The sequence below is a fragment of the Brachionichthys hirsutus genome, chromosome 15 (genome assembly GCF_040956055.1).
Source record: "Brachionichthys hirsutus isolate HB-005 chromosome 15, CSIRO-AGI_Bhir_v1, whole genome shotgun sequence".
NCBI classification, from domain to species: domain Eukaryota; kingdom Metazoa; phylum Chordata; class Actinopteri; order Lophiiformes; family Brachionichthyidae; genus Brachionichthys; species Brachionichthys hirsutus.
Genome location: NC_090911.1, coordinates 8,262,120 through 8,286,075, shown reverse-complemented (window position 1 = coordinate 8,286,075; position 23,956 = coordinate 8,262,120). Strand labels below are relative to the sequence as shown.

The 23,956-nt window shown below is 43.8% G+C and overlaps 1 protein-coding gene across 1 annotated transcript in view; it reads right to left on the bottom strand.

Moving 5' to 3' along the window:
• Nucleotides 1–1,606: 1,606 nt before the first annotated feature.
• The window catches only part of LOC137904249 (A-type potassium channel modulatory protein DPP6-like), a 45,885-nt gene continuing 23,535 nt past the window's right edge, over nt 1,607–23,956 (bottom strand). Inside the window, exons 2-26 of the mRNA XM_068748408.1 lie at nt 18,462–18,576; nt 15,840–15,938; nt 14,044–14,138; nt 13,281–13,355; nt 13,146–13,198; nt 12,676–12,757; nt 9,968–10,088; nt 6,862–7,016; nt 5,413–5,510; nt 5,223–5,349; nt 4,806–4,844; nt 4,556–4,663; nt 4,391–4,482; nt 4,270–4,317; nt 4,074–4,186; nt 3,734–3,781; nt 3,557–3,655; nt 3,410–3,479; nt 3,112–3,306; nt 2,968–3,022; nt 2,787–2,886; nt 2,646–2,701; nt 2,481–2,553; nt 2,325–2,398; nt 1,607–1,753 (exon numbers count right to left, since the gene is read on the bottom strand). Coding sequence (XP_068604509.1) covers nt 1,607–1,753; nt 2,325–2,398; nt 2,481–2,553; nt 2,646–2,701; nt 2,787–2,886; nt 2,968–3,022; nt 3,112–3,306; nt 3,410–3,479; nt 3,557–3,655; nt 3,734–3,781; nt 4,074–4,186; nt 4,270–4,317; nt 4,391–4,482; nt 4,556–4,663; nt 4,806–4,844; nt 5,223–5,349; nt 5,413–5,510; nt 6,862–7,016; nt 9,968–10,088; nt 12,676–12,757; nt 13,146–13,198; nt 13,281–13,355; nt 14,044–14,138; nt 15,840–15,938; nt 18,462–18,576 — 2,337 coding nt within the window. The remainder of the gene's footprint in view (nt 1,754–2,324; nt 2,399–2,480; nt 2,554–2,645; nt 2,702–2,786; nt 2,887–2,967; nt 3,023–3,111; nt 3,307–3,409; nt 3,480–3,556; nt 3,656–3,733; nt 3,782–4,073; nt 4,187–4,269; nt 4,318–4,390; nt 4,483–4,555; nt 4,664–4,805; nt 4,845–5,222; nt 5,350–5,412; nt 5,511–6,861; nt 7,017–9,967; nt 10,089–12,675; nt 12,758–13,145; nt 13,199–13,280; nt 13,356–14,043; nt 14,139–15,839; nt 15,939–18,461; nt 18,577–23,956) is intronic.

The window sequence follows — 23,956 nt, the reverse complement described above, 5'->3', positions numbered from 1 at the left end:
ACAGACTCCTGAAACACTGGAAATAAATTTTTGTCAATGGTAAAATATGGTTTGTTGTTTTTATGGATTTCTTAAAGTATTATAGGACTACGAGGGCCATGATTACAGTTGGAACTAAATTGAATCACTATTGAACAGTCGATTGCTGTGTTTTGTGATTGTGGTGAACATAATGACCTTTAATAGGTTGAATTTTTCATCTTGACCTTTGATATCTGGGTTTTACAATGGCAGCCTGATATTTCAGCAGAACATATTCATTTGAACCCAGGGGCTTCTCACTACCCACTGTGTTGCCATGCTGGACAAACTTACTTGCATTTCAGCATCCCTTTAAATCAACTGTGTAGAAAAATATATTTCTCATTTTTTGCACTGGCTAATCACACCTGAATAGAACACAGGCAGCATGTTCTTCTTGGTTCTCAGTCGCATCTCATACTTAGTGGAGCTGCAAATACTAGTCCTGCACACTAGAGGGCGGTCACATGCTGTCAAAGTGAAAGGCAACTACATTTCAAAATCCTTTATATACAAGTTGCACATACAACATAAAGACTTAAACAATATAAGATTTATACACTTTATACATCTGCTGACTGGAAACCACTGACAAAATTAACAGAAGTGACAGGCAAGAGACTCGAACCCGTTCAACACGCAAAGTAATTCACAAAATAATGACAATTCAGAATAGTTAACTCCGGTTTCAAAGGTAATATCCAGAAATATATTTTCAAATGAAATACTTTACATTTGTTGTTGTAATACAATCTTTCAAGCAGATGTTTAGGTATTTTGTATTTCAGTTCTTAAATGTTTTAGGTAAAATTATGTGCCATACCTTTTTGATTTAAACTTGTCCCACTGACATCCTGCTATTGGAGGAAAATGATCCGGTCATGGAGTGATCAGTGAACACAGTTCAGACAAGGCCTTATCCACGTTTGAGCATTTCACTCGCAGTAAGGCACAGTGACCAAAAGAACAAATGTTTAACTCGGATATATGAAAGGAAAACATTTGCTATTTGAAGTAAACAAGATAAACAGTTGTGCCGTCTTTTTGTAAAACAACTAAGGGACTGGTGCAGCCGGGCGTCATAGAGTAGACCATAGACAACACGAAACAGAGCGAGTCTGAGAAACGAGTAGCAGTAATAATCATGAACACAGGAATCTGTAACTTGGTAGGCAAGATTATCATAAACTGGAAAATGTTGATGTCAGGGTAATGAACTAGAGTAACTTGTTTTGTGCTGCAAAGCGCTCCATTAATGTGCCATGTTTGGGACAGAGACGCATTGCTTGATGGATCCTATTTGTCCACTAGAGGAAGTGCAAGTCCATGTATTCCAACAGTAGAGGGAGATTATGGGCTGTTCACATCGGAATTACTTTTGTCTTTCAGGCTGGTTTCCTCGACAGCAGCCAGCATGAGGTGATGAGATGGGATGCAGGCCGGGCCGGGGGTGGTGGGGGGGGCTTTGTACATGCGGATGCATCACTTCAGAGTGGAGCTTCAGTCTGACCAGGCGGGGAGTTGTGGATTGATTGGGTTAGAAATATCCGTTGCATATTGTGCTGTAGGGGGGGGGGGGGGGGCTTTAGCTGTCATCCTCATCCTCCTCCTGCTGGTCGTCCGTCAGCATCTCCGGCACTCGGAAACACTCCTCAAAGAAGTTGATGAGGGATTGGCTCAGGTGCTGCTGGGTCCCTTCGCTGTGCAGGAAATGTCCTTCATCCGGGTAGATCTGCGGATAAATACCCCAGATTGGGATTATGTGGAGCCACACATTAACGATTTATTTTACAACATAGTGGGTAGGGGGGACTGTTAGACCAAATATTTGAACTAGGACTATGGCATCCTGGAATGGACATTTAACTTTAACTTTAAAAATACATTAGATCCATCTTTAATGAAAATATTTGTTAGCCATAATTAAAATTGACAACCCTGCAACAAAGTCTCTGAGTAGTTGCGCCGGAGCTGTTGACTGAATCACGATTTTCCTCTGCAGCAGCCAAAGAAATCCTTCAAGGGTCTCCACAAAAAAAAAAAAAAAATTAAGAGCTATAGTTCTGTAACGAATGAAAAATCAGAATCCACGGAGGAACATCGTGAAATGCGATCAAAAAGCTCCAGAAGAGAAAGAATGATTACAGCAACCTGTTTCAACATTCACATGGAGGAGTGCTGTCCTAAGACAGACCAAAAAAAACCAAATGTCAAAACATGAATGTGATTAAGGAAATTGCCATTCAGAATATAATTGATTCCTTTGCCCTAAAAACAGAGACGTGTCAGAAGCCTTAACTCACCTGTAGAGTATAATTCGCCTTCTCGCTGATTAAATGATTGATGAATTTGGCTGTGTGCTGGAAGTGAACCTTTTCTGTGACGGATTGAAGAGACACATTAGAGTCTGGCGACAAAGTAGCGTTTCATTCACTGCAGCGTTGAAAAATAAAACACACCGTCAGCGGTGGGGTGAATGATCAAGTACTGCTTCTGCAGGAGTTGACCCGCTCTGTGGGCTAAATTTGCCATCTGAAGGAAAACCAGAAAGGGAAAAGCTCTTAATAATGACTATCAGCTCCCTTCCTCTCCACTGTGGCTTAACAACAGGAATGAAACCTTACTGTGTACGCCCGGGAGTCTGTCTTTGAGCCGAGGTATCGCTCTGAAAATGCAGACGCTGCAACGGAAAACAAGAAAGACAAAAGTTAGAAAAAAAAAACATGTTTAAAACATGCATATGAATACTATCTGGTGAGTTGTACCATATAGCTCAAAATCTGTGATGGGGGAGACGGCTGTCCCACATTTAAGCTGGGTGAACTCAGAGCTCAGGAGCATCGTGGCTAAATATCCTCCATAGCCCTGGTAGAGTTGGGAGAGACAAGGAGACGTCAAAGGGTACAGCTCATCTCAGCAGGCTGCTGGAGCATCCGCTGTTCTCACCTTCCCGTAAACTCCCATTCGAGTCCTGTCGATGTAAGGCTCTTTAGATATGAACCTGAAAATGGGAGAAAACAAATCAAATTTGCAGCGTTTTTTTGGGGGTCTTGGCTACTTTGAGACTCACGGCGAAAGCAGGAGGCTCACCGGAGCGCCTCCAGCTGGTCCCGCTCCTCCAGTTTTCCCAGTTTCCTCCGGACTTTGTGGAGGAAGTTGGTGCCCTGGAAGCCGCTGCCGTGGCCGTCGAAGCGGATGACGATGGTGCTGAAGCTGCTGACCAGAACTGTGGCCCAGTCCACTCGGAACTGTTCTGACACCATCTGTCCACCGGGGGTACCGTCCCTGTGGAGAGCAGAGACGCAGCAAGGGCTCATTTTGACCCAAACTGGGTGGGGACTAAAGGTCCGGGCAGGTGGACCTTCGCACTTGATGCAGTGGCACTCACACCAGCAGCAGCAGGGGGTAGTGGGACGTTTCTACGAAGGCAGCCGGCTTCAGGATTTGCATCGTCAGAGCTGAAACGGAGCAGAAGAGGTCAGGCGACTCTTATAACACCTTGTTCGTTATCTGCAACGCGAGCCTGAACACGTACTGTAGTCGTCTATAATGAGGGTCTTGTTCTCCACTTTGGGCATCTGCATGTTGTTGTACATGTCGTTCACCCTTTCATTCGTCTCCACATCGAACATCTCTGCAGGCAAGCAGAGCAAACATAAAGCGCGTGCCGGGCCGCGAGCTCTACGCGACAAGCTCTATTTATGACACTCACTCTGCTTGTCCTCGGTGCTGTAGACGGCCACACTGGGGACATGTGGACCTAACACATCAGAGTGCACGTTGGAAAAAAAACAAGCAATTTAAACTTAAAACAGTCCTGAAGAAATGGCTGAAATGACACGTTCTAGAAACTCTGCAAAGAAAAGCTGCTGGTAATTTCCGGAGCCAATTGAACGACCTCCACTCAAAGTGCCATGCCATGTCTTTGTGGTGAAACCGCAAGGTGAAGAGAAAGATGAAAAAAGGAGCAAAAAAGAATATCCAGCGGAAGGCAGCTTTGTTTTGGGGGCAAAAAACCACATTGCCGTGAGAGAGCAAAGGTGGATGCTCACCTTTACAGGAGAGCAGGAAGTAGCGCATGCTGTGGCTGAACGAAACGTCCACGTAGCCGCAGTTGAACTCGCAGGACAGGCAGCAGCGGTTGAACGGAGGGATGGTGTCAGCGCTGTGAGAGGGGGTTAGGGTTAAGCATCACCGTCGGCTTTATGCTAAACACGTAGAAGCACACACGACTGGACAAGATCCTACCTGTATAAGTGCCGCCGTTTGGGGTCGTCCTCTGTGCTCAGGAAGTATCTGAGAATGATCCATCGTTAGCATCAAACAGCAAAGATAAAACGATGGATGAAAAAGCGACAGGACGTCTCACATGAGGTTCCTCTCGTGGTTGTAGGCCAGAATCCTGGTGACATCCCAGTCTCCAGAGGTCAGGGACTGGAGGATGTCCGTACTCGTGTTGGGCTGGAAAAGAATCGGAGCTTAGAAATGCTGCAGCAAAAGCTTCCCCGCAGATTCTCTCTGGATCATTCCGTACCATAGAGGTAGACATTGAGATGTGGAAAAACTTTCCTCTCCCACCCTGGGGGATCGCTCTGGTGAAGAAGAACTTGTGTCCATCCTTGGAGAAGAGTGGAGCTTCGTTCTACAGAGAGGAGAGGAAGAAAAAAAAAACATCTGGATGCCAGATGGCCCAAACTGTGCCGGCAGGAATTTTAACATTCTTTTCATTCACTGGTTTAAGCTAAGACACAAGAAACAAAAAGGGCAGCGTTTTCATCCTGTACCTGTCTGTGCAGCCAGCTCTCACTCTCATCCTCGTGTTTCTGGGAACAACGAGAAAAACATACTTTGATTTAAATTAAAGCAATATATTTCCTAAAAACAGCCGGGTTCCGTGGTTTAAAGCAGGAGGAATCAAACAGCGATTTCAAGGGACTATTTTCAGCTGCGGATTCTTAATATTTAGAGAAATGTAACGTCGCGCAAGGGATCAACTCGGCGCAACAATGTTGCTCAACGATGCTCTTTTAATCGATTGTAAATTCATGTCTGAGACGGGAATCAATAAACTATTTCAGGCTTTAGCCACAAGGGCGATGCTTGTTAGCAAGTTGAAAGCTGTTGTTGATTTTTGCTATTTTCACAGGACTGTAAAGAAAATTATAATAAAAAATGTAAACAAGCAGCAACAAGTGTTTCACCTTTATACAGACGCCGGTCGTGGCTTCACACAGAGTCAGGATGGAGTTGTTCTGGGCTCTGTTCAGCCAGTTGACAGCCAGTTTGGTGCTGGTGGCCCATTTCACCATCGTGATGTAATACTCCCGCCTGAAAGAGCAGCCGGTCAGAGAGCATCAGCCTACAAAGGGCCACCGCTGGGCTGTCACTCACCCGATCCGGGGGTCGTCAGGCTTCTTCATCACCACGGTGTGCAGGGGACCGTTGAGGCTCACCACTGACAGGTGCGCCACCGGGTTCTCCTCCCCAGCCTGCAACAGGTAGTCAGAGAGATGGGACCGGAATCCAGTATGAGACACGGAGCGATTGTCATTCCGACGTCTCTGGAGTTAGTCGGATCGGACAGTGACCGCTGCTCCCAAACCTCCCGCGAGGCAGTCGTCATGACGACGACTGAGGTGACTCGTTGCATTGTTTTTTTTTGGTCAGCTCATGCAGCGACCCCGACGGAAACGACACGTCACAAAGGTTTCTCCTTATTCGACACACCGCACAGAGTTTATGTTAATGCCGACCTGTAGAGAAAGTCATTTTGTTCTGCAGCGTCTGAACGATCTACTAAGGCTTATCAGATAACTCATTCAGCTCGCTTCACAGATGCAGCCGAACACGAAAAGAAGAGAATCAAAATGCAAGATCATCTGTTTCAGCGTTTAAAGTAACATTTGATTTTAGCCTCAGCAAATCTAGAACTATTCTGTAGGATGTTGTGTTCAGATGAAATAAGGAAATGGATGCGATCATGGCGTAACCAGCGGTACTGACACTTCCAGTGCATTCCCAGCGATACCACTGATGGGAACATCAGATCAGGACCCTGGTTTTCCTGCACATAAAGCTGCTCATTGGATTGATAACAATATCAGATACCGGTACATGGAAGGGGAAGTCCCGGCTGGTTTATCTGTCATCTGTTATCCAAACATCGACTAGCTGCTGTCCCATAAGCCCCCCCCACCAAAAAAATGCCGGCATCTGCCCGGGAAGATGGATCTTCATCAGGAAACGGCAGATGGATTTCTGAACCACACATCCATCTGCGGTTCTCTTGCAATCGTATATTCAGATAAATAAAAAAAATAAAGCAAACAGTTTCTCTATAAAAGTTAATTAACAGGGAACATTTGAAGAATGCAGCCACTTGGTGGGGGGGGGGGGGGGGGGGGGGGGGGGAACCCTGTTCTGATGGTGTTTTCAAAATCCTCAAGGGCTGCTGGAACCGTACAGATAAAAAAAAATACATCTGTCTGCTGTATAATAACAAACAGATTTCTAAGTTGTTCACCAAGTTGTAAGTCTGTTTGTGAATAAAATGAAAGATGACAGCGGCCAGCTCCCCCGGTAAGAATTATATATATATATTTTTGGAGCGAGTAGAAAAATGTTTTCTTCAGGAATTCTGGAACTATCATAAGACCAACATTTTTGAAAATCCTTCGGGGGGGGGGGTTCAAACATCACCATGTAGTTATATTTCAGAAAAATGGCGACTCTTTATGCTTGTAACGACACTCGAAGCAAAAACGACACAGTAGGATTTAATGTCTTTTGTTAATCTTAGCCTACGGGTGGATGGAAATGAGGCCGTGGATCACTACCCACCTTTGGGTAGTGATACTCCAGGCTGGCGGGGTATGGTGCTCCAGTGAAAAAGGGAACCTCCATCTTTGGCACCAGGGTGTCATTGATTGTCATGTAGGCGAGGCGCAGCCCATCTGGAGACCACCAGTGGGCCACGTGGGTCTGCAGGATCTCCTCTGAGAAACAAAGCAGCCAGATGGAGGAAAACATGCATGAAATTGAAGAGAAGAAAACAGAAGCTGGATAATAAAACAGAATGTTTGACCAATAACATTTAAAGAACCTGGCTTCTCTAAAATGCTTTGTATCAAAGTATAAGCATTTATATAGGAAAGTATATCTGCAGCTTTCCTCTTAGTGTTTACATACTTAACATTCTGGAGTTGATTTAGGTGTCGCCATTTAAAGATGGAATGTATTATTTATGGGGTCCATTCCCTGTGCTTTCACTGGGGGAATAATGTATTATTCACCTTCAATTTAGACCATTTAAATAAAGTTTTTAAAAAAGTCAAACAAGCTGTTTTGCATTGCAGTAGATTCAGCATGTTGACGCAGTTTCAATGTTTTGATGAATCACAGAACAAATAATATGAATTATTATCGGGCCATTATTAAATTCAGCACCATTGTCATCCTCATTGCTCACGCACGGGTGAGTTCGGGTAAGACTTTTGTCTTCCATTTGGTTTCTTTGCTCCTGAATTATGTTGCGTTTGGAGCTGTATTCACAGATTCCCTGCACACTTCCACTTGCTTGAGCTGTTGTTGATGAAATACAACAGCCTTGAAATGCATTGCTAGCCGGCATGGGCTGACATTTTGTTCGAAATTTTAAATAAAACTGCAGAAATATGTCTTCATGGGAAAAATGTTAGAATTCCAAAATGCTCCGTGTGCAATGTCACCAAAAATCAATCAATAAATTCCCCTTCTGAAAGATTTCTTTTTGAAAAAAAAGTGACTTTTTCTCTCCAGCAGGGGCCAGAAGAGATCTATAAAATAAAAAAACACATTGTCGATGTAAACATCCACGTCCTGATGGAAGTCAGCAGCTCAACCTTGACGTGGTCTTTGTAATTTGTCCAGCTTTAATTATTACATTCGCATTATAGAGAAGACGCTGACACAGTGCAGAGCTGGATTCAACATGTGATCGAGTTCCTGTCTTGTTGCATTGTAGCCAGGAAGATCAAACAACTGACAGAATTCCACAAGTAGTTATAAATACTGTCGAAACCTACAGGATTGTATTTCCCATTTCAGTTTATTAAGAGAGAGTTTTCACTTTATCATCGAGAATTGCTTTTTATTAGATACAAATTTTTCAACTGTAAAAAAAATGCATGTTTAGTATAATTTATAATTGATGATCTTTGTTTTTGTGCATTTTCTGATTTATTCACAGATAAATCCATGAGACTCTGCCGAAAAGCACAGCAAGGCAAATCTTTCTTCCTTCATGTTCTGAGACGAGACCAAAAATATTAATTGCATTATGAAAAAAACTAACAAAAAAACAATTAGAGCTGACACTGAAGCAATTCATGCGTTTTAGCAGCATTATTCTCACACAGTTCCATTAGATGATCACATAACAACTATTAGCAAAAACATGAAAAGAGAGAGAGGAGAGAGAGTGAGGAGCTTTAATGCAGCACACAAGCATCAAACAGCTTCTCTATTGTAAAAAATTATAAACCAGGACAAAGATCCCGAATAAGCGAGGTGAAACACCATCCAGAACATCCTGACAATATAATACATCAAACAGGAACAGGAGTTTAAAAATGTGGACTGTACAATGTTTCTTTTACAGAGCTGCAGCCTTCAGGAAACTTGTTGCACAAAAAGTGTCAGAAGGTTATTTTCACGTTTTAAAAACCCACCTTTCGAGTAGAACCGGTTTAAAAATGGAAAGAGTTTTCTCAAACCGAGGCACAAAAAAAGGCACAAAGAGCACCTTTGACAATCTTGATGTTGCACAAATAAACCGAATGTGTTCGGAACAAACGCACGGCGGAGATGCGAGTCTTGAACGAGGCAGACGAAGCCATATCAAAGTGGCGTGTAATTGGAACGTATTCCTCACAAGAGCAGTAATGAGGGACTGTCTCAAATTCAATTACAAGTATGCCAACTTCTGAATGTCTGCAGTGTGACTAGGATTGACTCAACACCAAGACGAGTTTAGAGGAATCTGAGGGAGGAGAAGAACCAGAACCTGTGGAGCCCTTTGAAATAGAGAACAAACAAATGTGGCTCCAGGCGGGCGCAGGTAGAACCTGAATCAAGGGCCGACTGACTCTGATGTCTGAGACTTTGTACCCAGACCCAGTTAAAGCGGATGAAATCAGGAGTCTAATTTTACCAACATGACTTCTTGCATGTAAGTTTCTCACACAGATCGTGGAGAATTATTGCCCGTGTCATTTCAGCATCAGACCTTCTGAGCATTTTAGCATCTTTCAGGTTGTTTGCTTTTTTTGGGGGTTGGTGCCCGACATTAAACAGATACAACAGTTATAACTGTGATCTGTTATCTCCGCCAAGGAGGTCCTGTTTATTCCGGCGTTTATCTGTCTGTCTGTCAAGATAACTGGTGATGATCCAGAAGAGATCCTGGATTATGGATCATTTGACACAGTCATGTAGGGTGGGGGCCTCTATCTTACCACCGGATTTAATCTGGATTGGATCCGGATTGCGGATATTATCAATCTTTTTTTTTAATGCATTTAATATTAGAGATAGAGATTTCTAACAAGCGTTGTCTTATAGCTGAGTCGATTCCACACTGGATCATGTCAACGGATTTGTTGCCTCCACCAAGGAGGTTATGTTATTGACATTATTTTTCAGTCTGTCTGTCTATGGAAAAACTGCTGGGTGGATCTTGATGGGGGGGGGAAAAAATATGAAGATGGGTTTTTTTGTCGAACTGAGATCTCACCAAATTTTGAAAGAGATCCGGATACCTGTCTGGATACAAAAAAAATCCAGACTTTCCCATTCAGAGGCTTAGAGGCTTTTATAATAATGGCGGCTTTAAAAAAAAAAATCATATCTAGTAAAATATGCATTCTATTCTCTCTACAGCTACAGTTGGTGGTCGTCAATGCCTTACCTTCGTAGAGCCAGTCGGCGAGGCCGTTGAAGACGACGCCCTCTTTCCCGGTGGACACCAGACGGATCGCTCGGCTCTCTACTGTCGCTCTGTAGTAGATGTTGTTTTCAAATACGAAGATCTGGACAGAGAAGGACAACGGTCTCTTTATTCCTAGAATGCCTCCAAACTGACCTCCTGGCTTCTCATCACGGTATCACTTCCTCTTAATCCAGCTGGTGAAACGGCTCAGTGGCATTTAAACAGAAGCGATCCCAGCCTTCAGTTTAAAGTCAGCACCTGCATTAATGCATATTCGGCTCAAGCTCCACTCTTTCAAAGCAGCGTGGAGCCCTCCCTGCTGCTGATGGAGGCCCAGCAGACACATACAAACACACGTATCCTTAAGGTCGTGCACAAGCACACCTCTTTTATTTGCAGAGACATTACGCCGTCTGTCCTGGGATGTGCGCCGGCTGAGCCGAACGACAGGTTGCACCATCTGAGGCGCTGGGGGCCTCAGATGGTGTCGGCTCATGGCTTAAAGACACACAGATCTCAGATGGGTGTGTGACACTTAGAACCTTCTTTCAATCCACTGCAGTGTTTTCGCCCGATGCCAGTATGTGGGACACAAACCAGTGATTGATCGGTAACTGAAGCTAAAGGCTTTGTTGGTGTGACTAGCGTGTCAGCTGAAGCCTCCGTGGATAAATTCACGCCCCCAGGGCCAAAAACGAGGAGGATGAGTCACTTTTTTTGTCTGATTTTATTGCAAAACCAATTTATTGTAAGATGCGATGATGTATAAAGTCAATGCAAAGGTGCAAGTAGATATTCGCATCATTTGCAAACTGAATTTCAAGAACAAATATTGCACAGTTGGGAAGACATTTGCATGATATTGTCTCACAAGGGTTCTGACCTGAGGCAGAACTGGAGGACACGGTTGTGATAGCTGCACGTGGACGTCTGCAGCCGTGCGACACAGCTTCGTATGCCAAAGACATTCTCTACACTCAGATGATCTCAGAACCGACTGTAGTTAAATACCCAGCTGTTCTCCTGGCAGGTCGTGCCGAGGGAATAGGTTTTCACTGGAGTGGAAACGTCTCCTCAGCGGACCTAGACGTGTTATCGGTCCTCATCGGTCAGATTGTGTTTTGTGAATGCAACATCATGCTTGTGTGTGTGTGTGAAATATTGCTTTATTTTGGCAAACTATTTTTCCATTTTATTTTTATTTTTTTCTTCCTGTGTGTGTGTGTGTGTGAGTGTGTGTGTGTGTTGACCCGGCCTTACTGATTGCTTTGTCATGCAAGAGTAATTACCTGCAGTTCAATGAGGGGAGCAGTGCAGGATTCATCACCCTGCTCCTCCACCATGCATCTGATGCTTCACCGCACGCAGCCGCAAACACACACACACACACACACCTCTCATCTTTACGTGCCGATGAAGCACTTCATGATAATTTACTCTAATTCTGATCAACTTGCAAAATAATATTTGCAATATTTGAAGGGGAAAAAAAAAGTCTGACAGCTCTGAGTCAGACGGAGACAAAATGCAGGAGCTTTTTTTTTTCAAGCATGAGTGCCGCTGTTCATTAAATCAGACATGGAGCTACTGCAGCAATGTTGCTAAATGATCAGGTACCATATGAAAACTAATCTGCCTGCTTCCCCCGGCAGGCGCCGTCTCATTGCACACTTGAAATGTTAATATTTCCTCACAGCACTGCATCTGTAATTTAAGAAAACGACACGATGAGAGCAATTATGGAGGCAGTGCAAGCTTGCTCTGATGTGTTTTTAATTTTGTCGGCACCAGAAGAATAAGCCAACGCCAACCTTTGATTACAGAGAACATTTTGATCGCTATTTGTTTGGGGTGACAAGAAAATTGAAAGCCTTTATTAGTAATAATGAACACCAAGCAATTAAGATTTTGGATCAGACGCGGGTCATGCTTTTCCTTATGCGCCCATCAGCGTGCATCAAATGAGCAGAAAATGTAAGCCTTCCAAAAGTGTTACAGAAACTAAAACGAAGCCTGTTGTTGATTATAGTTTTATTAAATCTTGGCACAAACTTGGTGGGAGTTCAGAACCACCTATTTGTCTCACCATGAACAGCAGTGACTCTTAAACCAGGTTAACACACTCCTTTGCTCCATGATGAATGTCACGAGGATTTCGGTTACACAAATACAACCATGTGTTTATAATGGCCCTTGTCTAAAGCCACAGATTAAAAAAATGTTTTAATTTGTTCTAAGACTAATATTTTTCATTGCCTTTTTTTTTAGTGATTATCCAAAACAGGATTACATCAAAACCAAAACTGTCAAACCGGGAGAATTGTCTTCAGAAAACCGCCGCGTCACCCCTCATACGCTGCAGATACACACAAACACACACTCCCACACACACAGCTGAGTCCGTGCCATGTGCTTTCTCTCCCATACTGTCCATGCCCCGAGTCGTGCCACTGAGATGCCATCTGCCCCGTTGTGTCTCTCACCAGCTCATGTGTTGTCATAAAGTTTCATAAAATCTTTAAGGCCCAGCTGGAGGTCAAATCAAAGGAGAGCTTGCCCCTCCGGAATCCTTAAAGCGGTCAGACAAACATCGTCACATTCATCTGCCTGTCCTGGCTTCGTCTTTGACGCCACGGTTGATCCTGACAGATTCGGTGAGCGTAATCTCGAGAGCACAGGCTGCTTACCAGCTGCTGGCCTCGAGGGCCCCATCCGGCAAACTGCAGGACGGCCTCGTGCACTTCAGGAGGATTCAGAGACCACGTTTCCCTGCAGAGAGAGACGCCGCGTGAAAGCATCAACGGCGTATTTGGTTGCATGTACGCAACGTGCAAGCTGAATATAAACGCAAAGTCGGGGCAGAGAAGCCATGCGTGTTTGAGCTTGTTGCATCACTGTCATAACTCATCCACTTGCCTTTTTTTTTATTTTTTTAGCACAAGCTGACTTTGCTTGGGGAAAATAAGGAGATGCAGATGGATGGAAGGTGAAACACAGAGCAGGCTGAACGCAGCATACAAAACCAACTTGAAAGTGGCAGAGAAAGCACATCGTCTTCGTGATCTCATGCAGAGGGCGCGGCGTCCGGTGACAGCTCTCTGAGAGGTGTACAACAGACAGACATAGAAAATAACACACTGCAGAGGAGGGGCCTTACTGTGTCACCAGGCTGTAGATAATGTACTTGGCCACATAAGAGTGTTGGTAGATCTGCAGGGACAAAAAAAAAAGCATCAGAATTTAGAAAGGGACAACTTCTAAATTCTTATTTGGTGTCAGACATGGCACTCACCGGTTTCACTTCAAATGCAAACAATACATGCTGCATGTCCGGAGACACTTGGTACTTGGCGGCTCTGGATCTGTCCTGGAGGGAATCAAACACAGCGTCCAGGTTGGGATTGTGCAGTCGCAACACAATCAGCGCAGCGGGGTGTAGACAATTTAGAGGGTGTGGATTCAAAGCATCCTGCAACACGGCCATCATTAGGAGGGGAAGGCACAAACCCGGGGGTTAGAAGAAGCTATTATCTTTTTTAAATTAAAGCCAGTTGGACTCGACAGTCGGGCCTAACTTACCAGAGAGCCAGTGGTCCATTCCACGGACATTAACATATATAGTATGTGATTGCAATAGTGGGGAGCAATGACACACATCATTGCCACACCCTACACCATTAGGACAGCGTAATGAAGCTGAAGATGTTGGTTTAACCTTCAGTGAGCTTCACGACAAATCTGATCAGAGTACAGGAGTCTGAGTATCAGTCGTCTAATTTAGATCAAGTGTACATTCAGGGGGGGGGGGGGGATATTTTCTTTTTGGTATGAATATTTTCTTTGTTTTCTGTATCAATTGATTTTTCAAATCATGTCCCAATCTTTTTTAGAATTTCTTTTTTTTTTGTTCAATAGAGGGAACAATGGCTCTTTCCTTTTGTGGATTTTAATGGCGTTTCAGCTGAATAGCGGCGCCGTCACAGAACCACGATGACTTCTGCCTACACGCATAACCACACAATGCCCACAGAGTGCTGGGGGGGGAGGATACTCACAAACAGCTGGCTCGGGACAATAAACGTCGTCTCCCGAGTGTCGACGTTGCGCCTGACAACGCCTCCATCTCTCGTGCGAAAGAGCAACTCGTGATCTGTGATAAATAAAAAAAACAACCATGAGGAGAAGATGGTAGAAATAGCATCGCCCAATCTATGGTCACTTTGGACCAGAGCACTGGGAACACGGCGTCTCCCATTTGGACTGCGACACCACCTCTGTCCTTGCTTGGAATCCTGCTGCGTGGACTATGAGACAGTCGCATCTTTTGATGAGCTCGCATGAAATGAAACTGCTTTTTTCCAGTTTCCTTAGCAAAAAAAACCAAACAAACAAAAACCAATAACAGATTTGGCACTGTTGTTGTGTTTGATCATCATTTAGAACTTTGGATGGATTTTATACAACACATTTCCTGTCTTTCTTCCCTCCTCTAGATTTAAAGCGATTGTTTTCCTCTTTGTCGTCAGCTCGTCTTGTCTCTTATGGATGTTTCTCCACACGGTTTCCAGCCGTCTCGCTTGTGATTCTATTATATCCCTTGTAAGCTTGTCTTAAAAGGGACATAATAAGCTTGTCTGTCCTTTGTTTACCACCTTGTCTGTTATTTGAAGTTTTGTCTTGCCCCTGGAGTTTTTTGGCTTCGATTACCTTTCGCAGTTGTTGGATTGTCTATTTATTTGGACTCGTTGGTAGTCGTTTGGGATTCTCATCACGTTAGTTCACCGCTGTGAGTTTGATGAGTTTTGTCATTAAATCCACTGAACTACATTTCCCGTGTCTTTGGCTTTGGCCAGCATGTGGCTCCTTGGTTTTATTTTGCTAAGGCATTACAGAAACGCTCTTAAGGATCAAATATAATTCCCTAATTCCAAAATCCTTCCCTTGTGTGTTTGTTGGGAATCATGAATAGAAGTGAAGATAGCCTGCTTCTTGTTTGTGCCTGATTTGAAACTCAAAACTCTGAATGTGTCGGACATTTAGCAGCGAATCTTTGTTTCGGAGTCTGAAGGATGAATCGTTTGCCTATGGATGTGAGACACATGAATGCAAAGACTACTGAGGCAAGCGGTGATCAAAGAGCAACTGGGATCAATTACGCACTGCCGTGAATGAAGCCCATACAATATTGATGAGGACTAGTGAAGTGTGAGGTTGTCCCATTGGGCTTCTTACCAGAAGGTCATTAGCACCAAATGGGAGTTGATTGCATTAACTTAACTGACATGACGCAATGTCACGCGATCGATCGCCGGGGGTTTCGTCAGGTGCCGAGGACGTTCTCGTCGGGGTTGTGAATGAAGGGCACCAAAACATCACGGCTTCGCTAATTATGTGTTAATAAGCTTCAGAAATTACAAGAACTTGGTGCAAAAGTGCGACAGAAGCACAGCTGCAATGTGGTCAGACAACCGCACTGAGGCAATTGAATGCATATTTTACAAGATATTATTATTTTTCTTTTTTTAAATCCTCCATTATAAGTAAATGGGAAACTCCAGATTTTCTTTTTTTTTAAATGTCCAGACGGTATCTCAAAATTTAATGGACTATAATTTAGACAAAGACCCATCTTCAGATTTCTTTTCATCAAGATCCCTCCAGCAGTTTTAATCCTGCTAACAGACAAAAAGACAGACAAACGCCATCAACTCATTACCTCCTTGGCGGAGGTAATAACAGCAACAACAGTGGGTCAGATTCTAATGCTGGTGGTATATACTGAATAGGCTGTGTGTGATTGGATTGGTCTGTGTCTTTATGTGAGCAGCAAAGTGTCACACCGTTCACTCACCACTGAGCCATTTGGCATCGGGGTCATGGATTTGAAGATCTGGACCGAAAACATCCTCTATGGTCACTTTCTTCTTCAGGGCAAGGCTGTCATCTTCACCTGTCAGATGCATCAGCGGAAGATGAACACGCCAGACATGCACGGATTAAATACGAGCACAGCAGTTCACGCGTATCTGCAGGTGATGCTTGAAGAAAACCCGAAGAGGTTGTTCCTCAGTGTTGTCAGAGGGCAAAGTCAATCCAAGCGAAGCTTTGCCAGTTTCAGAACAAAAAACTGAAAGAAATATTTTGACTTCTTCACTCATGTTACTTCCTCTGTGGGCTGCAGCCTCATAACAGACGGTGCCTCCAACTCAGTCTTCGATTCCCTCTGGATATAGCACCTCTAACTATTATTCACCATTGCAGGTATAGCAATTTAGAGCAAGAAAGAGGCTGCTGGTGTGCACTATTGATCTGAGAGCATCAGTTCACATCTGTCTGCCTTGTCTGCAGCAGCTGAGGGGTAGGGTTGGGTGTGGAAAGGGGGACAATGTCTTTCATCCCACGCCCCCCCCAAAAAACAAAACAAACGACATCTGAAGCTGACAGCTGAACTGCAGGTGGAGCAGACAACAGGGGCAACTTCTACTGCACATTTACTCTGGAAGCAAGTGTTAGACACAGGCTGCCAGGGTGGCTGACAGCCTGCCGTTACTGGAGAAAGTAGCGCATTGACAGATTCTGCAGCAGGATGCACAATGTGACTGAGCGGCGAGATCTGGGCATGGAAACACGGTGTTGCGAATTAGTGTTTATTCGCATCAGCTAGATCTCATCCAGTTAAAAATATGTGGAGTTAAGGGGAGAAGAGGATTTCCGTGTGAGGCAAATGGCTTCTCTGATGCTGGGCCAGTCTGACAAATAGCTGGAGTTATTATTGCATAATCAGCCCCATTATACAGGCCTGAATGGCATTTAAGCATAAAAAACCCCATTACCAAGGGAGGCAATGACCCGCCTCCGTGTAAAACCTGAACTCAATCAGCAAATGGGAAAAAAAAACACGGCATGCAAAACATTGACCCTCTCAACATACACTGAGAGATGCATTTGAATGCAACTGCGGCAGGTATGTTGGTGAATGAGGGACACAATCGTTGTGTAGTTCAAGTGTTTCTCTGCAAGGATTTGTATAAAAGGAGAGTGTTGTAAATAAATAGTCTCGAGCAAAATATCTGCAGCAGCCAATGATTTCACAGAACAGGGTGTTTGGATGCACATCACAAGCCAGACAGGCTTAGAAAAGAAAAGAAAGAAAGAAACGGTTGAGAGGGCTGATAAACGGAGGCAGCGAAACAATTTGGGACAATATGCAAAATGCCAATGAAAATCTAACAATCAGAATCTCATGGTTCAAAAATGCCCGGATTGGATGCTGCTTGCCGTCGTGTTCTCAAACAATTAACAAATGTTTGGGGGAAAATAGACAAGAATTTATCAAGTGTTAAATGAGAGATTCTGGAGAATTCCTTCTCTTGATATTCAGCGTCACAAATATCATGTCTTTGAACTGTTTAGCATTTTGTTCTTGTTTGTTGATCTATTTTCTTTGAAAGACTGCAAAAAACAGGACGAGGCGTATTTTCACAATTTTCCATGTACCGGTATTTAAATTCTGAAGTGTATTAATCTGTGTGTATTGTGCAAACCTATTACCTGGAGAACTAGAAAAGCACTCAGAGTGCAGACCTCCCCCAAGCAGCTCAGTCCCCTGAGATGATTTCACAAAAAATCATCTTAATGTAACCGGATGATTGGCGTTAATTGGGCAGGCAGGTGTGGGAGGGAGCACCTGTGGCCCATTTGCCACTGATTGGGGGGGGGTATATAGGTGCTTCCCCTCCCTCGTTCACTCGTCCTCATTTGTGGTTTCCCTGTCTCGAAGGCAGGTTGGCCGTAGACTGTCACTGCCTTGTTGCTCCTTTTCTTTTGTTAGTTTTGTTTGATTAATTCGTTTTTAAGGAAGAAGTTTTTTTAGAGTGTTGAATAAATATTTTGAATTATTAAATGCCGCGCTGGTCGTCACTGTGAGCGGCCATGTGGGTGGGAAACCTGCTAAAACGAGCTGGGGACCAAAGGAGCAAAAAAATAGATCTTTAGGTTGGAAGTCCTACAGTGGCGTTGTTGGCAAAGGTCGGATCGTTTGGCCCCATATTCCCAACGCCACATTTAGTTCTATGGAACAATGTTTATATTGCAGGCTAATATTTTTTCAAATGTAATTCATGAAGAAAAAATTATGCTTGTGGAAACTATACTCGGGTTTAAGAAAATTATGATTTGGAAAATGTTTGGTTCAGATTAGGGGAAAATAAAACGACAAAATGTTCAACCCGGGTCTGGGAATGATGCGCCATGCCCGCATGTCTCACGCAAACATTACTTCCTGGCCATGCTTTGTCAAAATGCGCAGACACTGGCTGCACATTTGACAGGGTGCAAAATCATCTGGTGGAACAGAACGTCTAGGATACCGCGCTCTAAATCCTTTAAAAGGAATGTGCATCCTTGCAGAATGCACATCTAGCATCTGAATGATAATATTTATGGTGTGTGCTTGTGTGTGTAATGCACATACGGGGGGTCAGCAGGACGACGGAGGTGACGATCAGCGAACAGATGATGAGGATGACCAGCAGAGCAATGGCTATTCCCTTCCAGTTCCTCTGTGGTGGAGCACTGCCCACCAGGTCCTGAAAAACAACATTACACACCACATGAATGCACACACATAGATGTATACAGTATATATATTTATATTTTATTTTATTTATTTCTGACTCGACAGGCAGAATCTCAAGATGCTATCGAAAAACGATGACCTTCACGTAGTAAGGCATTTGCTCCCATCATGCATAGACAGGAGTATTTTGCCCTGTCTACTCCAGCTGGATATGGGCCAGAGGAAATCTCATTCTCTGCTGAAAACTCAGCCACTTGTGTGCAGTAACGCTGCATCCTGCAGCTGCTCGCACGCAGTTTGAAGAGCCCCATGCAGCTCCGCCCGATAGCTGAAGTGGAGCTGCGGCCTCGCAACAGACGCACAACCGCAGAATAATGAGCTGCTCTCCACACTCGGCCGGGCAGATGGGAGATAGCTCATCAGCACTATTCCAAACACATAATGCAGAAATTCCCAAACATTATAACAACAGAAGTGCAAGAGGCAGCAGTCAGGTTGCCCCAGGAGACTCCGACACATAGATTAAAACTTTTTTGATGTACATACATGCTCTCTGTGGGGTGTGGGGGCGGGTGGTTGGTTGTTACTGTGTGGTTAAACTGGTGGGCCAGCACAGGCTATTATCCAGAGTCCTTGACAGGCTGTCTTTGTTACAAAGGAACAGGAGCAGGCAGTTTCTGGGAAGAATTGTAGCTGCAGGTTAACCTCTTGAACCCCAGGATGTCTCCACTCCCTTTAATTCTCAGCCTGAATAGCCTCTTTTTTTTTTTTACATCTCTGCTAAACTTCTCATATGTCCTTGTTTGCAGGCCACTTGAATCTGCCCTGGAATGCCAAAAGTTTTAATTCACAGTGGCCGTTTGTTTTTATAAATCAGGGGCCATAATAATTAAAGGGACCGGCATTCATGCAAATTCAATACTCACTAAACTATGCATGCGTTTACCACTGGCTGTGTGGCTTTGTGCTTTAAAAAAATATTTGGTAATTTATGCCTTTTTCAAACATTGTAAATGTCAAAATCTGTGGCAAATAAGAATTCTTGTTTCTCAAATTTACTGAATTTTAAACGCTGGTGCTATTAATTAAGATATTAATAAATAACACAACAATTTAAAAGAAAATCAGATGTGTAATATGAAAACTTTAAAACAGGTGATGCACACTATTGGCAACAGTATAGATGGCAAAAGTAAAAAGGTCTAAAACTGATACATTTGACATTTGAAGTTGTTGAATTAAATATTGATTGGTCGCCAGCCAATAAAATAAGCAGCAGAAGATACAATATCCAATAGGAAGCTACAAAAATGAGGACGTGCTGCAGAGAAAGAGCAAATTGGATAGATTTCACTTGATCTACACATGACCTCTGAGGTCGGATATTGTACCCTGAGGAAGACTTTAGATGAAGAGTGACACAGCCAACCCAAGTTCCAAATCGGATGGAAGTAAACAAAATGTTTCTGCCACTCGTAAATATCTCGTTAACATCCAAGCCGTAGAAACAGTCATATGCAGAATCACTGTGGCTACAAGCCACAAAAAAAAGTGACAGACCACAGGTACTTCAGGGGCCAATCGGATTTCACTGCCTCTCTGACCCCACCCCCTGCGATTCGCCCATGAACTAAGAAACGGAATTAGCATCCAGAGGTTTGAAATCAGGGTTTCTGTCTGGTCTAACCTCTTTGCTATATCTGCGTGCAGGTATGCATTCTGTACATGTACACATTCATTTCTTGGGTCAGCGAGGGAGGCCAGTGAACAGCTCCACCCACCCGTATCCCTCCATCTGCTGACATCCTTGTAACCAATTAGTCCGGGTCTGTCAGCCAACGGCGAGGTGTTTTACAGGATGCAGCACCTCAGTGAACCTTCCCCGAGTTAACGTGCGTGTGCTCATGCACGACAGACAACTCTCTATTGAATTATTTTATCTTGCCTTCATTTGTGTCTCGGTGACAAGTTGTCCTTGGCTTTGGTGGGTGCTCTAAAAAAACATTACAAAACGTACAAAATGCACAACTTGTAATAGTGCAGATGGGCAGGAAGGAGCAATTAGGTTGCATTCCTTCATCGTCTTGAAGACAGAACGATCAGAACTCGCATCGTCTTCAGCCACTTATCCGGGACTGGGTTTATGCTGCAGCCTGTCCCAGCTGACCTCTAGCGGGAGACGAGGTACACGCTGCACTCGTCACAGGGCGACATAGACAGACAACAGACCGTTAAATTTGTATTGTTAATTGTGGATGATTTATGTACGAAGGACTTTCAACGGAAACAAGACCGCAAGGGCTTTTTTGAAAAGCTCCTCTTAGACAGGATGTTTGACTTTATTTGTACTGTAATACATGCTACTGTGTGACTGTACTTGTACTCTAACATTCTATCTAATAAATATATTCATTCATTCACAAACATTCACTCTCACAGTCATACCTAAGGACAATTTAGTGTCACCAATTCACCTAATTTGCATGTTTTAGTGGTGGAAGCTGTGAGGCGACAGCATGCAGGAAGGTACAGAATCCTGTCTGTGTGGAGTTTGTATGTTCCCCCCGTGTCTGCGTAGGTTTTCTCCGGGTTCTCTGGTTTCCTCCCACCTCCAAAAACAAGCAGCTTATAGGTGAATTAATTACTCCCAAATAGTCCGTAGTGTGCGAGTGTGTGCACGAATGGTGGTCTGTCTCTGTGTGGCCCTGCGATGCGCCGGTGACGCGTCCCAGGTGTGCCCCGCCTCTCGCCCATAGCAAGCTGGGATAGGCTCCAGCAACTCCCGTGATCCAAGAAAATGATTGGATGGATGGATTGATAAGATTTAGGACTCTGAATGACCACATTTAGGCCCCTAAACTCTTTTGGGCAGACATGATATTTATCTTTATGCAGCAAATTTCTTTACCCATACATGTTTAAGTGCGCTTTGAGTGTTTGTCTGTACCTGTGTATGCGTTTCCACTGCCTGCATACTGTCTCTCCACAGATTGCCTCACAGCATAGTGAGATCAATACCGAAGGCAGCGAGTATACAGAGAAAAAGAGCACGCACATCAATAAGGAGATTTATTGCTGCAGAGGATTTTCATGATAAGTCGTATGGACTTGTATACTGGCTTCATAACACATTAATGTCCCTGTGTTATCGGATTCTAATAGGACAGACGCGCTTGTTCAAGTCGCCGTTAATATCAGGAATCACTGCCGACCTCTGACCCAAGCAGAGATAAAACAATGAGTCGCTTCAATAGGCGTGAGGATGGCAGCCATGTTTCTGCATCTGCTTACCGTTTTTTTTCTGTATATCTGCAGTGAAAATGCCGAATGGCTTGAGGCGGCTGGGGATTTAAATGCACCGTGGTCTGGTGCCCAGTTCATTGCAGCTTGTACCTGACAGATCTATAACATGCAGCAGTCATAAGACAGAGGAAACATCTCCCACGAGAACATTTCCAGACACTTTGATACCAGCCTGGGAGGCATGCAATTAAATATTTGGTTTGAATCATTTTTTCCCATCCTTGACAAATTCATCTTGCGTATTGGACGAGAGGAAGAAGGTGGGTCGGATCATTTTAAAATCTTAAACACATCATGAAAATGCAGCTGCAGATGACCCTCACTTTACTCCGGTGATTGACATCTAATTAATTTCATTATTATTCATTTGTCAAGGACTTTTTCAAGCCTTATCATTTAGCTATTTATACCTTCTCCCTTTCAAACGCTTGAGAAAACATTATGCAGTTGAATTGGATGCAACTATTAACTTTTGCTGTCAATATTACCAGAAACATTCCACTGACAAATGTGCTCAACATTGACCAAGTGATGAATTAATGAGTGATCAGAGCGATCACAACAAACCACATTAATGGGGCAAAGACGTCACACCAGTTTAGAGGCTGCACATTCTCCTTTACGGCTTTCTTGCCTTGAGCACAGAGGGAAATGCCTGAGAGTCAGTTTCAGGTCAGATCTAATCTGTACAGATCTGTACTGTGCAGCCATGTCTAAATTAAAAGTAGTAAGGATCGTGTTATCTAAAAATAACATCCATTGAAGCAGCTATCGTGTCTAATTCTCTGCAAAAGCATGAAATATTGAGTTTGAAAATGTAGCTGGCATTTCTTCCCGTCAGTGAATTCTTTATGAGGCTCCACCATTTAAACATTCTAATGCCTCTTGTACGAGCTCCAAGGAGGTTTTTTTTTTTCTTTTTAAATAAATTAAGTGATCGTGCTTCTCTCCCCAATCCACTTTTCTTTTTTTTAAACACCTACACTCCAAAGTAGCAACACACATTTCAAAATAGCGCTGGCATTCTGCTGTTATTGGTGTCACGGCTCTTTTTTGTTTTTTGTTTTTTGCTTCATCCCTGCAGAATGCTTGTGGAACATTTCACCCACCTACTCAAACACAAATGAATGCGGAGCTCCAAACCGGGGCTGAATTCACTCACATCACATTATATGAAAATCATCAACAGCAGCATTGTTTCCAGCAAATTAAACACCTAAAGAGACGTGAAGACGGCATCAGACGGACCATTTGATTTCCCTGATGTTCAGCATCTTTAATTTTTATAGCAACTGTTGCAGCTGCAAACTTAAGCCTTTCCCCGGATGCTTACTTTTCTGAAGAGCCTCTTAATGAGGGATATCTTGTGACCTTTAGCAGCATATTCAGACATGGATAAACCGAGCCGCATGTCTGCGTGAAGCCGTGCATGGCGGACAACAATAGGAACCCCCCCCATCAGTAATTGACTGGAGCCATTTCCACCCTCTTCTCCAAACCAACCCTGTGCATGTTGGTATTGGTAAATATAAAGGGTAGAAAATCCCACGAGACGAACCGACGCACGTTTTTCAATCCATCTGCGTCTATTTTCATTCTACTTCAAAACAACCGGGCAATGCGAATGAAATGTTTTTTAAAAGGTCAAGATTCCTTCATCCCCTACTCTCTCTTTTTAAATCCTCACTCCCTCCCACTTTCCCTTTGTCTACCCATCTCTTTGTCTCACTGCTGAAGTGTGAAATGGATCTTTCCCGATCTCCGAGCACCTGGTTTCCAAGGGAACCAAGTGAGTCATTTGAGTCAGCTTTGCAGCGAACATATTACTGGCTGCTGCAGAGTGCAGCGTGGACTGATGCATTTCTGCCGAGTGTCATGTTGTAAATGCACCCAGGGGGTGTGGGGGGGGGGTCTAGAAATGAACTCAGGTGTCAAAATGCGAGGCGCTCTCAAATATGACGTGAGAGAATACAGACGTCTGAAAGGAAAGCCGGCATCAGCCGTCTAAAGTCATCGGACACTCGACACGCGATATGTCGCTGAATGGTAACAGCCAGTCAAACTAGACAAGCTGCAGCCTTTGGACA